This window comes from Tauraco erythrolophus, chromosome 20 (genome assembly GCF_009769465.1).
Source record: "Tauraco erythrolophus isolate bTauEry1 chromosome 20, bTauEry1.pri, whole genome shotgun sequence".
Classification (NCBI taxonomy): Eukaryota; Metazoa; Chordata; class Aves; order Musophagiformes; family Musophagidae; genus Tauraco; species Tauraco erythrolophus.
Window position 1 is genome coordinate 3544062 of NC_141484.1, and position 21076 is coordinate 3565137.

The window sequence follows — 21076 nt, forward strand, 5'->3', positions numbered from 1 at the left end:
GCTCTTTAAAAAAATAATTCCCATTGAATCATTCATTTTAAACATACAGTAGGCATTTTCACACAGTGATAGAAACCTAATATTTATTATAGAAAGCAAATGATGATCCCAGTTACGTACAGTGAGTCGTGCAGGACCAACTTTGATCAAAAAAGCGATCAAACCAAAGTTTGATCCAACTTGATTGATTTCTTCACGTGACTGGTTTTGTTTCACTGTTTTATGGGAATGCCTGTGCTGGTGTTTTGTAGTTCTGTGCAGTTAGGCACTGGAGTGCATGAGCCTTTGCTCGTGTGGTGCTGCTTTGTCGTGAGTGCAGTATAGCTGTCCTTACATGCCACAACATTTTTAAGCCACACACACCCCCCTGCTTAACTTAATTGCCATGTATTTTCCATTGATTGGAATGGAAATATTTGGCAGTGATTGTTATATAATTTCAGTATAATATACAGGTTCAATGTATTTAGTAGACATTCACTATAATAATTTCCCATAGTTCTTTCCCCGCTGTATCATTACTTTAAACTCATAAATACTGTTTATGTCAGATGTTAAACACAACTTTAAAAATCTATTTATTCAGTGTCATTCTTGGAAGCTGTGGGTTTTGTCCTTCCCAGCAACAGATGTGCTTACCAAAGTAATGTTTCGTGTGTATATTTAGAACGCAACAAGTCCCCTTATGTCTTTTAAACAAAACAATTTAAGGAATAATTAGCTTCGGAAGTGTGTGTTAGATTGTTTGGAAGGCACATAGTCAAAGCCAACCCATCAGATAACCCTTTAGTAAAGCAATGTTCCCATGACCCCGCACCACAAGACCCATTGGCGATATCTTTAATAAATAACAAAACAGATGTTCTCTGGAGCGCTGAATGTCATTCCATTTAGGTTCGCTGTGTTTGCAAAATAAATACGGTTGTTAGCAGTTTGCATTTCGTATCGCAGGCCGTACAGCAAACAGAACTAGTGAAATAGTCTCAATTTGAGTTTTTTGAAATGTAAAGTCTTTTCTCATTATCCTGGATACTATACAATTTCTATCTGTGCAGTGAGAACTAGTGGTTATAGATTCATGAAAAAACTTAGTACTAAAAAAATTCACACAAAGAGTGCTTACCAAAAAAAAAAAAAACTTCACAAAGTGTAGCGTGGCAAAACATCAAATTTTGAAGGCAAGATTTAGCCTTCTCGTAGTCATATTTTTAGGAAAATTACTGTTCAGAGTTCCTAAATTTCTTGAGAAAACGCTTATACTAGAGGAATTTTTTTTTGTTTTTGAAGAAACAGCATGTTTTCCATTTTGTATAACATGCTGTGCTTTGCTTTTGATTTTATGGAAAGCTTTTATTGGCAGATGCAATTTGAAAAATCAGTTTATTTTTTATGTCAATTTGATAATTCTTACATAAAGATATATTCGTATAAAATGTAAACAGAAGAAAAACATTTTGAGATCTCATGTTGAAGAAGTTCTATTTTGGTAAAGAATGATTTAATGCATGAAAGACCTGACATTTCGTAATTTCCATGCTCTTTCTGTTGGCGTATGGGGCTGTAAAAAGCTGAAGGAAAAAAAGAATGTTAGCAAGAATTGATTAAAACCCCAATGTATTTTTTAATGAAGAAGAATTACTGCTCTTCCCAACTCCTGATCAAGATTGTGCAGTGATAGTTTTTACTAAAATACAGAGGTAAACAGCGTTCCCCAAATCCGTGTTAAACCCCGTAGTTCGGACTGGAAGTGGACATAAAGGATCTCACAATGTACACGATGTGCACAGCAGTGAAGGGCCATTTATTTTGTGCTGTTTATTTTGGCAGTGCCCATCTCCACGTATTGGAAACCGGCTGCCCGAGTCTGGTTTTTGTGGAGTTCTGTGGCTGTGTATATGTGGAATGAGTCTGAAAAGTGTTGCAGATGTGATTTCTAACTGTCATATAAATGTTCTCGGGTTTCCAAAGGGACCTTTGCCTTTAGGGAAACAGCAAATGTATTCGGATGTGTCACACAGTGGTTGGCTTTAAGTGTTTTGCGTGTATTCCCTTTCACTGGTCCTAAATTAGAAACCACTTTCAAGCTGCTGGTGGCCTTAAAATGTCCTCACTATAAATTTCTCTGTTAGAACCTCAGACGGGAATAGCAATCTCAGTAAAATATTTGCTACCTGCCCAGTTAGAATTTGTTCACTTTCATTTACAATAGTGTATATTATAAATTTGCAATATTTCAAGATGATCCCATCTTTGAGATCCTGATTTTACAGTCATTTGACTATATTTCACAGCAGCCCCTTAACAAACTCTTATTTCCCTTCTCTCCTGCTGTTTCTTCTGTTATCTTTTCGGAATGCTGATGATAGCACGCTGTAAGCAAGCAGGCAGTATGTGACACTTGAGCCACAGACTAAATGCTGTCATTGTACTTTCTGTATATGTACAGTCTGTAAGTGGGAGTTTTGGTGTAGATGAATCCCAGGAACAAGTCTGTGTTCTCTGAGCTGGCATATTCTTTCTTACAATACCAAAGCAAAGGAAAAATGGGAACTGAGGTCAGTACACCCGCACCGATGTAGGTACCACTATAAGGGCTGCGAATTAGCTTCGTGCTGGAATATATTTTTCTGTAGTTGCAGAGCTGGAAAGTTTTTGGTATTTGAAGTAATATATTAAACATGTGTCAGTCTCTTTTTTTTTTTTTTTTTTGACTTGAGAATCTCTTTCTGTTTTTTCCCTCAGGATCCCAGAAGCAAGCACAAATTTAAGATCCATACATATGGGAGCCCAACCTTTTGTGACCATTGTGGGTCGCTGCTTTATGGGCTTCTGCACCAAGGGATGAAATGTGACAGTAAGTGAAGTTTTTCTGTGTTACCAAAAGGATACTCTAGAAAGTAAGTGGAGACACAGGATAACAGCTTCTTGTTTCTTTTCCGTGGAAAATACCATTTCAAATGTCAGCTATTTATAGTCCTGTTATATTTCAAGTAGATATTTCAGTACTATAACAATACACTAATGAAAATCACCTCTGTTGCTGAGAACATGGTGTATTGGGTTTGATGTGGCTGAAGAGCATTTGCCCCGGCAGTTTTGAGGAAGGCTGGTTTGGGACTCCTCAGGTGAATGCACTGGTGAAGACTCAGATTTCCGTTCGGTTGGTAGCCAAGGTCCAATATTTTCCTTGCATTTCATTTGTCTTAGAAGTCTCCTGCTAGAAAATCTAATAATTTAAACCTAACTCGCTTCGTTGCTAATGCTGACATGAATGCTCTGTTTTCTGAGTCATATGCCCAGCAAGTCTTTATTCCATTTTCACTTTTTTTTTTTCCCTTGCACTTCACTAATGATATCTTTAGGTTTCTGACATAGGTGATTTTATTCTTTGTTTTGTTCACTGTCTACAAAACGTATTGTAAGATGGCAACTAGCTATGTTGTTCAGCTGAAAAACATGCAGCTCTAATCTGAAAGTCTTGCTGACAGCTAAGCATTGTAATCTTAATTTTCACTTTGCTCCATGTTTGCAGCGTGATCGCGTTATTAGCTTCTCATAGCTGTCTGAACCGTTTTTATATCCACAGCCTGTGATATGAACGTGCATAAGCAATGCGTAATAAACGTCCCAAGCCTCTGTGGCATGGATCACACGGAGAAAAGAGGAAGGATTTATCTGAAAGCTGAAGTCACTGGTGACAAACTGGAAGTAACAGGTACACAACTCCTCCTGGAATTTTGCAGGGCTTACAAATGTATAATATGCACTGGGGATTTATGTACCTTGGTTAAATCTTTATGTGCTAAAGCCAATGACAGAGTATTTTGCTTCAGAAGCGTGAGGGTTTCATGCAATACGTCCTTTAATCAAGAACCACTGTGGGCTGGTGTTCATGAGAATAAATAGAAAAATGAAAGCTGTAGAAATAGCTTTAAAAACTCAGGAATGTTAATTAGAAAATCACTGTAATGTCAATTTTTCATGCAGGAAGCAGCCCAGTAGGATAGCTAGCTGTCCAGGAAGTTAGCCAGCATCTTCAGAACACAAGAAATACTCTAAACTTTCATATGCTGAGAAGTTGTTTCCTGCATTTCAGAGGATTTAATAAACAAAGGCAACTTGGCTTCGATTCCAAATATTACTTCCAGTGAGTTATAAAATAAAAAAAATAATCGCATTCTGTAAGGTTAAGGCTATTAAGATGGGGAGGAGGGAGGGAGGGAGGAAGAGGAAGGAAAGAGAGGGTGGCAGTTCGTTTCCTTGGATGTATTTCTCCCAGGCTTTATGAATAAGCTTTGGCTGTGCACACATGTGCCAACTCATTCCAAGTCTGAAGTTGCAGGAAAAATTCTGAAAAATGTGTTTTGCAAGATGAAGGACTGTTTTGTCCCCCTAAACAGACATGCAAGAGGTTGTTTAACTCCAACAGAACTTCCATGTTCTGTATCAGAGAGTGGAGTTTATCACTCAGGAATTCCATAAGAATTTGTATTTACAGCGTGTTACGTTTGTTCTTTACACACTTTCTATTTTAGCTGGGGTCAACTGATAGTGTATCTGTAGCTGAAGTGTAGAGTTGGTAGTGAACTTTATTGTTGTTTTTTCCTTTCTCTTGGACACAAAAATGCAAAAAATGGTCTTTGCCAATCAGATTGCAATGTATTTATTCTAAGAGAGAGCACAGGGCAGGAATTAGCCTGGAGAGAAGTGGAATGAAGGAATAACCGAAAATTTTGTCACAAGTCTTTGTGGTACCAAAGCACTATAAAAAAATTACACAAATAGGTATTCTTTTAGTTCACAGTTTTATTTGAAAAGATCTTGCCTGAGATATGGACATGGTAAAATAGTTACAAATATTTTGTAGGTTTTCTTCATAAGCTCTTTTTGATGTGAATGTACTTGGTAAATGCTGTTACTTTTGTGTTTATAAATAAAACATTTCTATCCCATGATTCAGTAGGTTTCTGGACAAGAAGATAAATGTTTACTATAACCTTGTTATGTTTGTAACAATTATGGTGTGGCTTTGGTTGAGGCTTGTCAGCATTTCCAAGCTTTCAGAAAATTTCTTTAAATAAAAATGACACTTGTCCCAAAAGTAAGATTTGGGGTTTTTTAATAAAAAATATTATACAGACTAAGCCCAGACCAGGTGAAGTTTCAGATAACTTTTGTGCATGTTTAACTGAAAAGGAAATTAGCAATTGTCAGTTAGTTCATAGACATATTGCTGTGCAAAAATTTTTACCTCCTTTTTTCCCAGTATGGCATTGCTTCTAAAATATTTATTGACAAAACCTTTGTTAGAGTCTACAGCTCCCGGAGTTGCCAAGCACAATACCGCTCACTGCCTTTTAGATTCAGGAAAGGATGTGAATTAAATGTCCAGGAGGTTTAGGAACAGCAGGAAAAAATAATCAATGATTGGCTGTTTGGTTTGAGCCTTTGCCTGAATCTTTTTCAAAGGAATTACTCTGTAGGTGTTGAACTCCTTCAGCTGAATTCCTTCATATCTCTGCTCTGCATCCTGTTTCGGTTGTTAATTAGTTCCTGCTGATTCTTTCTTAGCTAGCCTTGATTGCATGCAAAACATTTGTGCTGCTAAATGGAGACGTGCCACTTCGGTTGGCATCTTGCAAAGACCTTTGATGGGCAGCACGACCATCGCGGTTCCAGCCAGGCCAGCCCATCGAGGATGGAGCACGTTGGATGACGACTGCAAGATGTGGTCATTTGGGGGACACTGTTGAGTACGTTGCAATTTGTCTTTGCTTCTGCTTCCTTGCTTTGAGGGTTTTGTCCCTCAAAAAAGGCCGCAGTGCACGCTCACTTCCCAAGTGTTTTCCCAATATAATATTGTAAGTAGTACTGGGGTTTTTTCTCAGTGAATACTAGGAAAGAGGCAAGGCAGAGTGCTGCCAGATGGAGCTGGCCAGTGGTTCAGTCAGATTATCTAAAATATCCAAGTACTTTGGCAGGTTTCGAATTGAACTATTGGTGGGAATGATTCAGTCCTGTGTGTAAACATACTTAATTCCGGTTTACTAGGTCGGATCCTCAATCTGGGTGCCTAAAGGTAGACGAACAGTCTTTTCTGTGAGAATGTTAGAGACTCTGCAACACTTTTTCACAAATAAGTAGGAATTCTGTATTGGTATACTTTGCCAAAACCTTGCCATCTTCCCAGCGCTAGTCGATACGCCACGTTCAGTGCTCATTTGTGTTGCAATTCTTAAATATCAATGGTTTATTTTATAGCTACCAGCTTGAGAGTTGCTTTGCATATTAATAATTTATTACACTTGCAGAAAAGCAGCTTGGTAGTTTTTTCTTTACAGGAACTGTCTTGAACTGCTTTTTTTCTGAAATCACTGAATTCATGACCTTTCATAGGTTGGACTGACTTGAAGATTCTTCTTTTAGGCATAATAAAGCAGTTTTTGCTATTCTTAAGATATACTTTTGCACCGAATTTTCTTCCTCCTGGTGTATGTTAAAAGTTTTGTCGCTTTTACATTTGCTTGTTGACCCAGCTTGTAATTTGGGGCTCTTCTGAGTGAGTTTGTAGGTGGTTGAATCACAGTTTTGATTTTTTTAATTTTATTTTTGAATATTTTTTTTTATAGTGAGTAAACAATAACCTTTGTGAGAAACTAACCCCATCTGCTGCACTGACATATAAAAAGCTGCCACATTATTGGGACCCTAAACTGTGACCTCTCAGTTGCTGGGAGTTGGATTTGACAGCAGCTGACAAGAAAGAACTGCCCTCCTGACACAGGCACTAATTTAGAGCCACAGTGCTAGTGACTGGCCGTCGCCTAATGCACCTACTGTTACATAAATATTCTTAAAATATATATATACACACACAGCCCAGAGTTCTCAAGGTTTTTAAGAGTATTTTTCTTAGCTGAAAAAATACAGAAAATTTATTCTTCAGTGATGCTTCTGTTATTTAAAAGAGGAGGAAACCTGGCAGTGATCCCTGCCAAGGTTGGGAGCACATAACAGCCTCTCCAACAATAATCTCCCCAGGAGTTCTGTACTCCCCACCGTACGTTTTTCAAATTATTTATGAATGTGTGAACACTGAGCCACCCTATGGCACTGCATATTAATGTCTTGTCACGCTGCTTGCTGAGGACAGCTGGGCTAAGAGCCTCTGTCCAAACAAGCTTGAGAGGCAAACTGGAGAATTCTGGCATGTTTCTAAATTCTCCTAAAAATTGGTTCCTTAGAAGACCTCACCACGCACACACTCAAGTAATTTTATTTATGATTGATTGTCTAGGTCAGTGGTAGTGACTGTCTTTGCTAGCATCAATTTCATTATATTCTGCAACTGATTTTAAAAGGGAAGATATGAATATCCTGGCTATTTGACCACCTTTGAGTATCAAATACCTAGAAAGTGATCCCAAATAATTACTAGCACGTGGGAGGTATTTATAATATCTCAAAGAATGTGAATCGCATGTTTTATCTCTCTAATATCTTCTCTCTTTTCTGGCATTCCCAGAATCTGCAGGGATGCTGTGTTCTTTGCAGAAAGAGCTGTGCCTTTACCAAGTGCCAACCCCAGTAGCAGCTGAATGCTCCCCATTTCATTCATTAAACCTACTTTACCGTGAAGAAATAGGCAATGCATAGCATTTAAAAGAAACTTTTTTTTTCATAAATGGCCATTTGCATGCATATAAAAAAATTAACTAAAATGCTGTATATTTATGTAAGAATATAAGCAGATAAAAATTAGAAATTTAATAGTCTGAATCCCTTTTCAGATGGTTTGATGCATCTTGTGCTAAGACTGATGTTTTATTAACTAGCTGCCCTACCCAGTAGTACATGTTTTTTATTATGATAATTTTTATAAAAGTAATCTTATTTTACAAGTAAAATACAGTTGCTCCTGTGAGATTTGCAGTTGAAATTGAAACCGGAGAACCTATTGCAGGCACAAGTACTTATTAAGTAACATTACAGATGATGATGCATTTTTTGTTAGTAGGAGAGACTATCTTAATAAATACAGAGGAATTAAGTGTCATGCAATATTGGTTCATTTTTCATCTTGTTCTGGGAAGGAAATTAATAATCTCTTTCTTGTGTGTAAATCACCTGTGAAGTGCAGGTGTTCCAGTAGTTGACCTTCATTATGTTGCCATCTTCCAGGATTCAGGAAATGAGGTGTAATGAGTAGGCACTGGTCTCAGGAGGGATACCAAAAAAAATTTTAGTTGGGCAGGGGAGTAGTTATGGAATAGAGAAAAGCCTTATGTCATAAAGCCCTTTTAGTGCCTTTTAGTGAAACCGTATAGAAATAGGAAATTATCTGAAAAGCAGGTTGTGTTTTAGAGCCAGTCGTAAGTCACATCCGGCTCCAGAAAGCAAGAATTCAGTGAGAGTTTTAGTAAAATCTTACAATAAATCTTTAATGAAAGCTAAAGAGCTTTGGATTTTGCATATAGAGAGTACAAGTACACAACTTGGAAGAAGGACTATTTGCAGTAATAGGTAAATCTTTTAAACTGTGGTTAAGGGGAGTGCAGTAAGATACTGGGGAGAAAGTTCCTTGTCTGGGAGTACAAGATCCTCCATCACCCACCTGAGTCGTCTGTAAACTGGGCAGATCACTGGAATCCGTACCAGAATCTTCTTCAGGAAGTGATGAGAATATGGAATAATCTACTGATGCTTTATTGTGGGAAGACAGAAACTTGACCATGTATTGGAGCTAACAAAGGTCTCCCTTTTTTTTCATTTTGCTGGATAACTTGCCAGACAAGACCATTTGAGACTTGAACCCTCTCCTAAAGGCAGCTATTTGCATGCAACCTGCTCAGCTAAGTTGCCTGTAGGGAGTAAAAGATTGGCAAGAAATGGTTACTGTGATTAGTAAACTGTTTTATTATCAACATTTGGGAATTCAGGAAAAAGGTAACTGTGACTCACTTGAAAAGGAACTGAGTAAACTCATGCTGCTAATAATTCAGTTTGTTATAGGGACAGAAACATTTATTTACTCATTCCCATGACTAAATTTATTTGCTAGTATGACCAGAAGTTATAAATCCATAACTGCATATGGCTTGCAACTTTTGATCTATACAATTTCATGGAAAAAGTTTCAGTTTTGTGATCCACTCTCTGAATTCCTCAAAATTCTGCCTGAATTTCTTCTCTTTACACAAAATGTCAGTTGTTCTCTGCCAGCCCACATCTCTTATTTAGATATTTATCTAAAGTGTGAATTCCTGAGAACCAGCTCTGGTTTTGCTTGTGTCTTTATACTATTCCTGGAAAAGTGGGCGTCCCAGTTTTAGGCACGGCTTCCGGATAGATACTGCTGGATTATAAGTAGCACATAATAGAACAGCCATAGGAGAGCCATCAAATGGTCCACATTTTCTGCCAGCTAAGCATTTATGATCTCTTCTTCACTAACGATGAGGAGGAAAACTATACGCTTCTTTCCCTATGGCAAGTTGACAACTCTTTCCATTTTTTAGAAGGAAAACCTGGGCAAACTTGGATTTGTTGGAAACTTCAATATATATTTCCCCGTCTTTTCATCCGTGTGTATTCTCAGTCCCTGTTAAGAGTCTAATCTAGTCAAAATGTTAGGGAATTTACCTCCTACCAGCTACTTCGCTCAGTACAGAGGTCATTATCATGCTTAGTAGTTATGACAGAAAACTGGCAAGTAGTTATTTTGGTTTTCTGTCCAAGTTACGCTCCAAGTGATGCTGAACTGTATCTCACTTCAACCATCTGTAAAATAGACTAACATCTCTATTGCAGTGTTGAGTTTAATTAACTAATAATTATAAAGCAGTATGAGATTGCTTGTTATCATTACAGCTATAGCAGAATTCGGCCACAGTGAGTTGATTTATTTTCTTGGAGTTATTTTTCATTTAACTTTTTCTGTTTCAACCACAAACAAGAGGTAGCGCCTTTGGTGGGGAGGGTAAATCTCTTCTTCTTTTCAGTCCTCTTACAGAAACCTGACCTATCCTGGTAAAAATAGGGTGCCCTTAAAGAGGTGGACCACGTAGATGCTAAGTCTTTATAAGCACTATTTAATACAGGTATCATCATACTGTTTCCTCAAGAAAAGAAGTGCTAAGTCAGTTGAAAAAAAGATGTCTAAGGGTATTAATTATGCAGACAAAACTACAAATAGGCCAGATACCTTAAAACAAGGGGTGAGATAATGACTTCTTTGGCAACCCGTATTTAGTATATGTTGCAACTTTGCAATTCATCTTTGAGCTTCTCTTTTTCTCGTGTTTAGAGGGCTTTTTTTTCTTTTTCTGTGTTTGCTGCAAAAGAAAGTAGTCTTACCCATGCTGCCATGTTCTCCTGATTTCAGTGTTGTTTTCTAGGCTCAGCAGCACGTATCAAGGCTAACCAGCGATGGCTTTCTCCAGGGAGCTCTCCATAGCAGAGCCTCGGAGAATGGCTCTGCATCCAACCAGCTAATTTCTCAAAATTCTGCTTGTTTTCACACTGTGCATCTCCAGGTGAAATCGGAACATTAAAGGATCAATCTGAAGATGCCTTGTTAAAATTAATTTTGTTCAAAGACTTTTAATGAAAAACTTACTAGTGAATGTTTCTGGGAAGCTGTAGATGTAGAGAGTTCTGCTCCTCACTTACACCAAACTACAGTATAGAAATAAAAACCAAAAAGTAGATTTTGAAGTAATAGTTCATGTGCCAAACCTGGCAGTGCAGTCACAAGTGCCATGCACAAGAACATCAGGAAAACCCTCCAAAATAAAACCAGATACAGGATGAGAGAGCAAGCTGTTTGCGTTGAAGGCTGTCATTCCATCCTTCGCTCACTTTATGGTTCTTAGTCCCTTTGAGACTGTAAATATTTAACTAAAATAAGTTATTTAATCTTGGTGTTATTCCTCAGAAGTATTTGCAGATCACTTTCAGTGTGCCAGATTTTAATACTGCAGCATGGAGGTTCGTGGATTGAAAACAGAAATGGTTTTCCAGCTGATCACTGAGTGCAAAGACCCTCAAAGGGCAAACTCAGAGTAAATGCGAGTGGAGACAGTTTCTCTGGACTGAAAGCTATCCTTTCCCCAATTGCAAAGCCCTCTCAGCTGTGTACAGGGATTATGGAAAGCTACAGATTAAATGCTCTGCAAGAAAGATACTTGTGTCTGTTCTGTTCTTTTAAAACACAGTGTATTTTTTCTGGTATAATTATTTTAGTAATATAGTTAGTGAATAGAATTACATTTTATTTTAAAATTTTAGCCCATAAGCATTTTCTGTCTCTTTTTAGAAACACAGATTTAAGATACGTAACTTAATCAGTATCAACTGTTGGTTCAAGTTAATGTGATTCCTTTCCAGCCACGATCTAATTTCCATAATTAATTTACATCAAGGTATCTGCTCTGCATAAGAATTATCTTGACGAATAAACTAGTGTATTCCAAATAAGTAGCTTGCATTCCTGTACTCTCCCTTCTTTCTGCAGCTATTTTGGATATAAGGTACCAGTTATATCTGGTATTTCTCTCTTCCAACTTGTTCTACCACACCTAATGCTCTGTCATTAAATAAATATCTGTGTTTCTTGGGTGCCTTTCAACCTCCATGTGGTTGAAAATTTGCCTTTCAACCATGTGGAGTTGAAATCCTAGGAAGGTCTATAGTTTTTGTTTGTGATATGAAAATGCCATTTAAATCTGGGGGGAAAGGAGAAGAGTGCCTTGAGCAAACGTTTGTTGCTGAAGATCCTAACAGCATTTTTTTTTTTTTTTTTGCATTAGCTCTGATTGAGTTCTTAAGTGACTCTAATGTTCAAATTTTTGTAGGAAATGTTTTCCATCAAGAAATATTAGGTGACTTAAGAGTTGATCTTTCCTAAATTTCCTTTCAGATTTCTTCAAATCTGAAATTTCAATTCTTTATCTTAGGCAGATAAATTCAAAAAAGCCCTTCTGATGCTGACACTGTGAAAGCAGTAGCTGAGGGCACTGTCAATCCCAGATAACATCTCCAGTGACTCACTCTTAAATGCTGCCCTTCCTTCATACCCTAGGAACCATGTCACCCTCAAAGTTTCTTGTGATTTTCCTTCCAGGAGCTGATTCTGATCTTAAACCATGAGTGTCACAAAGGAATTCCCAAATAAAAGCTGTTTTCTATCCAAAACGATCCCAGAGGATTACTGCTCCCAGTAGGTTTTGAGATGCCCAGTTGTGAGCTCTGAACTCCCTGTCCCAACTCGATCACACTGCAGTTCATCACAGCACGACCACTTTGGGTGGGATGGGGTTTCACAGCAGGAGGAAAATTCACCTTTTCTTCGGAGGATCAGCAGAAGCTGATGGCTGAATGCTGTTGGCACAGGATAAAACCTCCCATGTTGTATAAACGTTACACGGACGTTACGCTGGTCCTCTACAAGAGGGAGGGAAGCGCTGTCTTTGCTCATCCACTGGAATGCCCCACTCTCCTGCAGTGACTTCTGAACTGCTCAACGACCCCCAGAGCTGCTGCGGTGACTCCAGCCAGGCTGAAAGCCAAAGGTTGCCAAGCCCCCATGAACACCCTGGTGACCCGCCATCCCCTGCCTGCCTCGTTCCACGTAGGGATGCGGCCCTGCAGGGAATGGCACCCCGTGCAGATCGCTGCCTATTCTTGTCTCTCTCTCTTTGGGGGTCGGTAGCAACATGAGATACATTAACTCACTTTCTGTCTTCTTTTGACATTGTAAAAATAGAAGCTACATTAACATTTTTGTGAAGCTGAAGTTAAACTTGTCTTCTCTGCGCTTTTACTTTGGTTCCTGTCATGACATAATGCTTTCAGTGATTCCATCTGACAACTGATGAACCATGAATCCAAGGGAAGTTTCGTGTTCAATATCTTCCGATGATGGATTGTATCAAGTAACCAATCTTCTGAAATCTATTGTGATCTGGTTATCGCCCTTAGAGTATTTGGCTGATAGTCCTGTAGTGGTATAACTGATGAGTAAATAAAAGCACAAAGAATTGCTACCCACTTAAAAATTTATAGTGATGGATTTGGACATTTAATCATTCCACTGCAGGAAAAGAGCTGCCTGGAAGCTGCATGTCATTTGTGAATTGCTCTTGTGTCATTTCTCTCTACTGTTCTTACAAATATTGCTGAGTGCAACCATACTTTACAACAACTAGTTTCTTCCATGCCAAGTCTGACAAGTGGGTTGCACGTCTTATTTATTTTATTTTTCAACGTTTCAGTAACTCTAGTTTGACACGTTATTGCTTTCCTAATGGTGATTTGCAATCCTGTACAAATTAGATGTGTTTTATATTTACAGTGCGAGAAGCGAAAAACCTGATTCCCATGGATCCAAATGGACTTTCAGATCCTTATGTAAAACTGAAGCTCATCCCAGATCCTAAGAATGAAAGTAAACAAAAAACAAAAACCATCCGTTCTACTCTGAATCCAGACTGGAATGAGTCATTCACATTGTAAGTTTAACACCTTTTAATGGAGTATCTCTGTACGTGTTGAATCATTGATTTCGGTGTTGCACTGAAAACTTCTCTATTTCTCTCCTTTTTAGTAAATTAAAACCTACAGACAAAGATCGACGGTTATCCGTAGAGGTCTGGGACTGGGATCGGACAACCAGAAATGATTTCATGGGATCTCTTTCATTTGGGGTGTCAGAGCTTATGAAAATGCCAGCCAGTGGATGGTAAGTTTCTGAAAAGGTAGAAGGAGAGAATAAATCCAAAAAAAAATTTAAAACCAGTATTTTTCTTCAATATAATCTACCTTTTTTGGAGCTTTTCTCCATATCTTGTGGTATAAATTCACTGAAAATGCAACTGAACCTAGGAAACGTAGGCTATATGTAACAAAGGAGGATAATAAAAGGAAAGCTTTTCTTTTGTGGTGTTCATGAAACTTCTGCTGGAGTCAGGAGCTGCTGCGAACTCAATTCTGTGTACATAGTCTTGGGATATGAGTTTTATTTTTATCTCAAATATGATATATTCATTACTAAGTGTATCCTTTATATATAGCTCTGCAAATTTGGAGTACATGGGAACTGATTTTATAAAATGCCATCTTATTACCTGCCAAACTAGGGGTAGAACTCTTTACATCTTCTCAAAAAGTACATCTCATCAAAGTTGTTTAGGGCTATAGGAGCACTGGAGACAAAGGTTCTTCAGGGTTGGTGTCTCCCATCTTATCACAGGATGGGTGGCAAGGATTTCCTTGTCCATTAAACTGCTTTGGCACATAGTTTGGGATTAAATATCTGATTTTAGGTTAAATATATTCTGAGTTTGCTTTAGATCTTTGAAAGCAGTTCTTTACATACCTGTGACATTGATACAAACCACACAGAAACAAGTAAATCAGATTTTAAATCTGACAGGAATATAACTGTAAAGCCACAATTTTTTTCTCAAATGTTCCACAGGTACAAGCTGCTGAATCAAGAAGAAGGTGAATATTATAATGTTCCAATTCCAGATGCTGACGAAGATGGAAACGCAGAGCTCCGACAGAAGTTTGAGGTGAGGATTAAACACAAATGGGTGCAGCTATACATGACATACATTTTTCACTTTATCACAGAAATTGCCTGTTAAAAAGTTACATATTAGAATGCTACGATTTCCGTTGCCTGTGACAGCAGTATGTACTTTTGGGTTTCTTGAAGATTGGATCAAGTGATTTAATTCAGTAGTGGTATCATTTTTCTGACAGTTCAGCTTCTCTGCTCTGACTCTTATAAGTTGGCATTTTAAAATATTTTATGTCAAAATATAAAAGTGTATGTAATAATTTCATTGTCTTTTAATACTTGCTGCGAAATCTGCACTAGTGATATCTATCACTAGTATCTATAATATTTGACAAATGAAGTTCCTAGAAACAACAGTTTTTTAATACTTAAAATGTTTTGCTCTAAATGTGAGATTTTTAAAAGAAAATCTTTACAATGTTAATTACTGATTATTTGGAGCCTCAAAACCTCTGTAGATGGTTGTCATCTGAAATTCTGATATCTTTAACGTGGGTATGGAAGTTTTTCAGGATATGGAAGTTTTTAAGGACAAGGGGTATTGCTGGTTATGTACAGAAAAGAAATGCTGAAGAAAAGCAATACTTTCTGCAGAGTCTTCCTGCAAATGGGAGTGGTTGGTGGTCATGAGCATGGTCTCACCGTGCCATACAAGGGAGTTTTTCCTTAATGAACACACTTAGCCAGCAACTCTGCCTCTTCTGACAGCTACAGCCAGTATTACAGCAAAGTACTTGCTGGTCATTAAACCCAGCAAAAGGAAAGATGTGGTTTGGGGAGAGAGGTGTTTTGCTAATAGCTTTACTGAATTCAGCTCGTCTGACTTGGCTGTTCTTTCCAGCTGCATATGCAATATTGAATTTGAAAAATTCCAATCTACAGTATCGTTTTCTTTTTTCTGGTTGAACATTTACAACCTTAGTCTAGCTGTTTATCCAAAAAGTAATTAATGTACCTGTTGTGCATAAACAAACACTTATGCCTGTTCCTTTCAACCTGAAATGGCAATTTTTTATGTTCACTATCAGGCAGAATTCTACATTGTTATTATAAAAGATGGGTTAACCCAAGAAAGTGAGGAAAAACGGCATATGTTCAACTTTCAAGAAAGAAAAAGAAAAGGTGCATCAATTTCTTCTGAACACATTTGGATCAGCTACCATACTTTTGTCTGCAGCATGAACTATGATTTTTGTTATACATTTGAGAAGTATTTGAATCTCCATTTCATTTTCCTTTCTTTACAATTGTGATCTGACCAGTGTGATTTTATTTTGCTGCACTAGGTCATTTTCTATTCAAGATCATATTTACTTTTTATCTTCCCTAGAAAGAATAGCAACAAAAGTAATTCTTTTCACCCATTACATGTCTCTGTGCAACACACAGAGTCTGGAATGGGTGGATATGTATGTGTTGGTGATATAGGTATGGAAACCTACCTGTTTTTTCTCAGGACAGAGACAGCACGAAGACGAGTCACTAAAATTATCTATTTTAAAATGTCAGTTATTATATGCAGTATATTTGCATATTGAATTTACATTCTTTTAGGTCTTTTTCTTAAGCCTGCTGTAAGCACATTGGTTGCAGAATGAATAGTCAGGGTTCATCTGTGTCCTGCAGTGACGTGAAGTAGAAATCCTGAGAGGCTGCATCGTGTAAAGCTGCTGGACTGGGTCCCAGAAATGGCAGCTTCACATAGGATCGGGTCTGCCTCAGAAATCATTAGTCTGTCTCAAAGTGTAATTAGTTCAGCTTCAACACCGTGTGTTTGAGGCTTTCCCTGTTCTGGAGGTAGCCTGGGTGATGCTATTTTAGTGGTCTGAATTAATCAAGGAAAGGGAATAGGTTTTCAGTGAACACAGTGTCTCCAGGAATGTTTGCAGAGTTGCATAATGAACAGTTTTAAATTTAATGATGATGTATGGGAATACTAGAAGCTGAACAAAATGTGTAATTCCAGCTAGACCAAGGCTAGTATAATGCACTATTACGTGGTGAAAGGATTTAGGGTCAACCTCTTACTCTCTCTCAAAGTTTACCACTGCGAAAAGGAACAGAGGGAAGCAGCAGCCTCCAAGTAATGTTCCTATTTGGTTTCAAGGGGAATTACTGTGATGACTTATAGAAATGAACAGCACAGATGTCTAAATGGTGGTATTTAACTTATTAGCTATTCTGGTGTGGTACATAAGTGGTGCTGACTCTAATCATCTTTTACGCTATTTTTCGTATCGTTTATATCTTGGCTTACATAGTCATTTTATTTTAGGTGTCCTATACTAAGGAACAAGTAGATAGCACTGAGAAATATGCTGCTATTTGTGATTTAATTACATCAGTTCAATAAATATTTCCACTGTTCTGAAATCAGCTCTGAAACCTTACAGGAAGAAGATTGCAGATCTTGACTGGCATTTTACTGGGGGAGTGTATTTGTCAGGGAGATTAAGAATATAGATGGACCGAGAGGTCACACTGGGCTATCTTCTCGTTCATCAGTTTACAGAAAAGAGTAACTTCAAAGTGCTTGCTAATCAAGTCTACATTTGTGGTTCTTGCTCTACTTTTCGATATATGACAGTGTGATTGATATCCAAGCTACACTGATTTAATTTTGAATACAAAATCACAACAATTTCTACAAAAGTATTGCATTACTAATACCAAATACTTAAAATGAATAATGGTCGTCTTCAGAGTAAAAAGCTATATACAAGCCTAAGCTATGCGAGAATAGGAAGACTTTAGGATGAGAATTTAGTTGCTTAATATTAAGAAAGAATAAGAGTATTTTCAGGTTATAAAAGGTCAGAGAACCGGTAGATGTGAAATTGCTGATACCAGTTTCTGCTATTAAAAAAAAAAAAAAAGAAGTTTAAGAGAGTCTTAAAACTGATTTTGCCCCTTTGATTAAAGTTTAGAAATGCGCTTAATAGATTCTCCAAGAGCACTTAGGAGCTACCTCCCATTTCAATCAATGAGAATTTTTAAAATATCTGCCTGCATCTATAGTTCAACAGACATCTTTAAGATTTGGCCTCAAGCTCTCATTTATTTCAAACTGTTTACACAATCTTAGCACATCCTTCTCGCTGCATTTTAACAACCCAGACTTTTATTTAAATGTGGTTATTAGTCATACAAATCTCAGTGGTATGCTGCTTTACTTACTGGACCTTCTGACAGAATCTTTAAGCCATTTATTCAATGTAAATCTAGTATAAAATCACTATATGAGATTATAAATAAATAAGTGATAGATGAAAACATTCTCTTCACTTACTTTTGTAATCGAACAGTAAAAACTATTTGTCACAAGAAAAAGTTTCCTCGTGGCCCGTTTTGCCAGTTCTAAACCAGTTGAAAAATTAACACCTGACTGTTGCCCAGTAGTTTTAGATCCTGTCCAACAACTGGGACCCAATTGGAAAAGAAAGAGAAGAGCTGAGGAGGACAGTGGTTCTATTAATGGAATCATCCTGTGACCTCACTGAGTATTCTTAAATTTTACTACAAGGAGCTTTCTTTTAATATCCTGTGTTTGTATTATCTATATGAGATGGTACAGCATATAAAAATTGAGGTATACTGTGCATAGGTGAAGTATTTTCTATACATCAAATTTTAAGCAATCTACATATTTTCTGGGTCTCACCTATCACTAAAACTTACGAATCAATTATCTGCTCATTTAGGAGTATGATAAATCTGTCTTCAGTGATTTATAGATGATACATCATTATTAATATTTAGAGACAAAAATATACTCCTGTAGGAAGTGGAGGCAGGATAAAATCTGTCACTGTTTTTTATTTGATTTTAACCTTTGGTTGTGAATTTTCTCTCCAGAATGGCGTTATTTGTGGCCATCTTAAAATGAAACTCCGTTCTCAACAGGCATATTCACAATAATTGTAGCTGCTCCATAATTGTCCGTGCTGAGGTTGCCATGGGAACTCCCAACAGTCCCAGGTGGCTCCATGGACTCAAAGTAGTGAGACTTGTAACTGCAACATCTACTATTTGTTATATACTTCTTTTCCTGTTATAGTATTTTGCTGGTCAAAAAGCAGAATATTGAAGTAATGCACCTCTATTGTATTTTTTCATACTGGTTATGATTGGAACAGTAATATGTTTTTGCCATTTAGGGCATTGTTCTGTTTGTTTTTTTTTTTATTTGGGGAAAAGAAACATGCAAATTCTAACACTTCTATTGTAGGAAGTTATTTCAGTTTTGTCAAGCCCTGTTTCCTGTAATTTGCTGCTTAGTAAAGCACTTCTTGATACTTAAATATCACCTCAGAGTAATAATAGAAAAATGAAAAATACTGGTTTAAAAGTAGGCCTGTTAATTATTCTGTCTTTCCCTTTCTTTCTGCATCACCATCACAGAGAATGTTATTAAAAATAAAGCAACTGCTACGGTCCATATCAATTTATTTTTTTTTAATTAAAAGCGAGCAGAGAGGCTGTAATCCTTACATGTGGATGCATTTACCAAGTACAGGATAGATGAAGTGATGGGAGCAATCTGAGTCACTACAGTCAACTTTGGTAATTTGAAGTGATGGAAGCAAGTTGTTACGAGGGAGAAGGTTACCGCTCGTACAATCTTCATTTTAAGGCATCCATGGGGAAGATACGTAACAGTCCTCCGGGTACATACTCTTAAGATGTCAGACATTTTTTCGTGTTCTAAATACTTCCTTTAGTGTAGCTCTCTGTGTGCGTTTCAGTAGAACAAAATCACTCCCTGAGTTTCTGAGAGGCAGCTCAGACTGCTGTCCCAACCATGGGGATCCATGCGGGACCATTCCGATGGACCTTGGGAGGTGCTTCCTTGAGGACGTACATCCACACCTGCTGCGGTGGCCGCTGGCTTCAAATTGTGTTTATGTCAGAGATTTCAGCTGAGCCATTGGATGTGAGTGGCTTTTCATGGCTGCTCGTTTCGTACCATTCCATTTAATTAAGGGAATAACAATAAAATCACTCCACGAAGTTATTCTAAGTACTTTTTCTGCAAAATCGTTACCGGTCAGTGTTAGGAAAAGCAGGTGCCGTTTCCGTCTAATAGCTGACATTATGGGCTGGATCCATACACTGTCCATAGTGGGACGGCCAGGCAGGGTACCCAGGGAGAGTGGCCATACGAGTCTGTATGCTACATTTCCAGTCTCCCCTTTCCGGGACGATTCCAGGTACTAGGTAAACTGTGCAGGAGCAGCTCTTATTTATTATTTTCCTCTTGCCTGATGGGCTCCTTTTGCTGCCAAGAAGTGAGGTGACCTGGCCTTGCTGTGTTTCCCAAGGACCGTAGCTGGTGGGGCTGGACCCCCTGTGCTGTTGCTCTGGCTGTTCTCAGCTCACCATCACGAGTTACGTTTTCAGCTGGGTGTGCTGGTGGAATCGCCGATGAAGGCTGTACAGAAGATAGACCTGTAGTTTCCTTTTGCAGACCAAACAGATCGAAACATAAGGAGAGAGGGAACACAGTTCAGAACAGGGTAGATATTGCATCTGAAAACGAAGGGTACAGTCAGTGGTGACATTTTGGTGACATCTCAGTGCTTCTAAACATAACTATTATTATGATCCTGAAGAAAACATCTTTTAAAATGCCTTACTATTTTGAATATAAGAACAGGGACAATGCGGTGCGTGGTTATAAATACCTAGAACCTCTCCAGTGACTCAGGAGCTGTAGATGTTTCTGCTTTTGATGTGCTACTAAACTCCTCCAGTACACAGGGCAGCGTTTTGTTTGACCAAACTCGTGTGTTAATCCTTGTGCAGACGTGAATTTACAAGCAAGTGCCCTACCTCAGTCTGTACATGCATCTGTTGCATACAGAGCAAACGTTTTATTTACACCATCAGGCCTCTCTCTGTGACAGTATAACTGGTGTTAAATGATATTTGAAAATGTCTCCACATTTCAAGGCACAATTAAAGCCTTCTGATGAGTTTCGCTGTTGCTATAGTCCAATGCTAAAGAAACCTCTTATCCTTTATTTATCGTTCCCTTTCTGAACGATAAATCATTTCCGTTTCTTTCGCTGCAGGTACTGCATTTCTTAGATCTTTAACACTCCCTTCAGTTTTATTTTTTTAAAGCAATTTCTAGCTGCTTTATTAGAAAGGAGAAGGTCAGTACTTCCTACATTAATCTGGCATTTTTCTGATGTTCACCACAGTTTTGGGTCAAAAGGGCGTTTTCTTTCTTTCCTTTAATCAAGGGGCAGGACATCTTAGAGCAGTTTTAATTTCGAGCTGGAGGCTGGGTAAAAATGCTGCAGCTGCATAGTCAGGGCCTTAGCAGAAGACTCCAGGGACTGTTTCAGCAGCTTTTTAAGAACTCAATGAGTTTTCTAATTAAATATTACGTTTTCATTCAAAAAGAACCTGTAGAGGAGCTTGTGATTATGTTAATTTGTGAGTTAAGTTCTTCAGGTCTCTGTGTAAAGTCTCAGAAGGGCT

At 37.9% G+C, this 21076-nt stretch overlaps 1 protein-coding gene across 3 annotated transcripts in view; it reads left to right on the top strand.

Annotated features, from left to right (window-relative positions):
• The window catches only part of PRKCA (protein kinase C alpha), a 149383-nt gene that overhangs the window by 94399 nt on the left and 33908 nt on the right, over window positions 1-21076 (top strand). For all 3 annotated transcript variants that reach the window (XM_086624296.1, XM_086624297.1, XM_086624295.1), the window contains exons 4-8: window positions 2743-2854; window positions 3587-3715; window positions 13355-13511; window positions 13607-13741; window positions 14480-14576. In XM_086624296.1, coding sequence (XP_086480422.1) covers window positions 2743-2854; window positions 3587-3715; window positions 13355-13511; window positions 13607-13741; window positions 14480-14576 — 630 coding nt within the window. The remainder of the gene's footprint in view (window positions 1-2742; window positions 2855-3586; window positions 3716-13354; window positions 13512-13606; window positions 13742-14479; window positions 14577-21076) is intronic.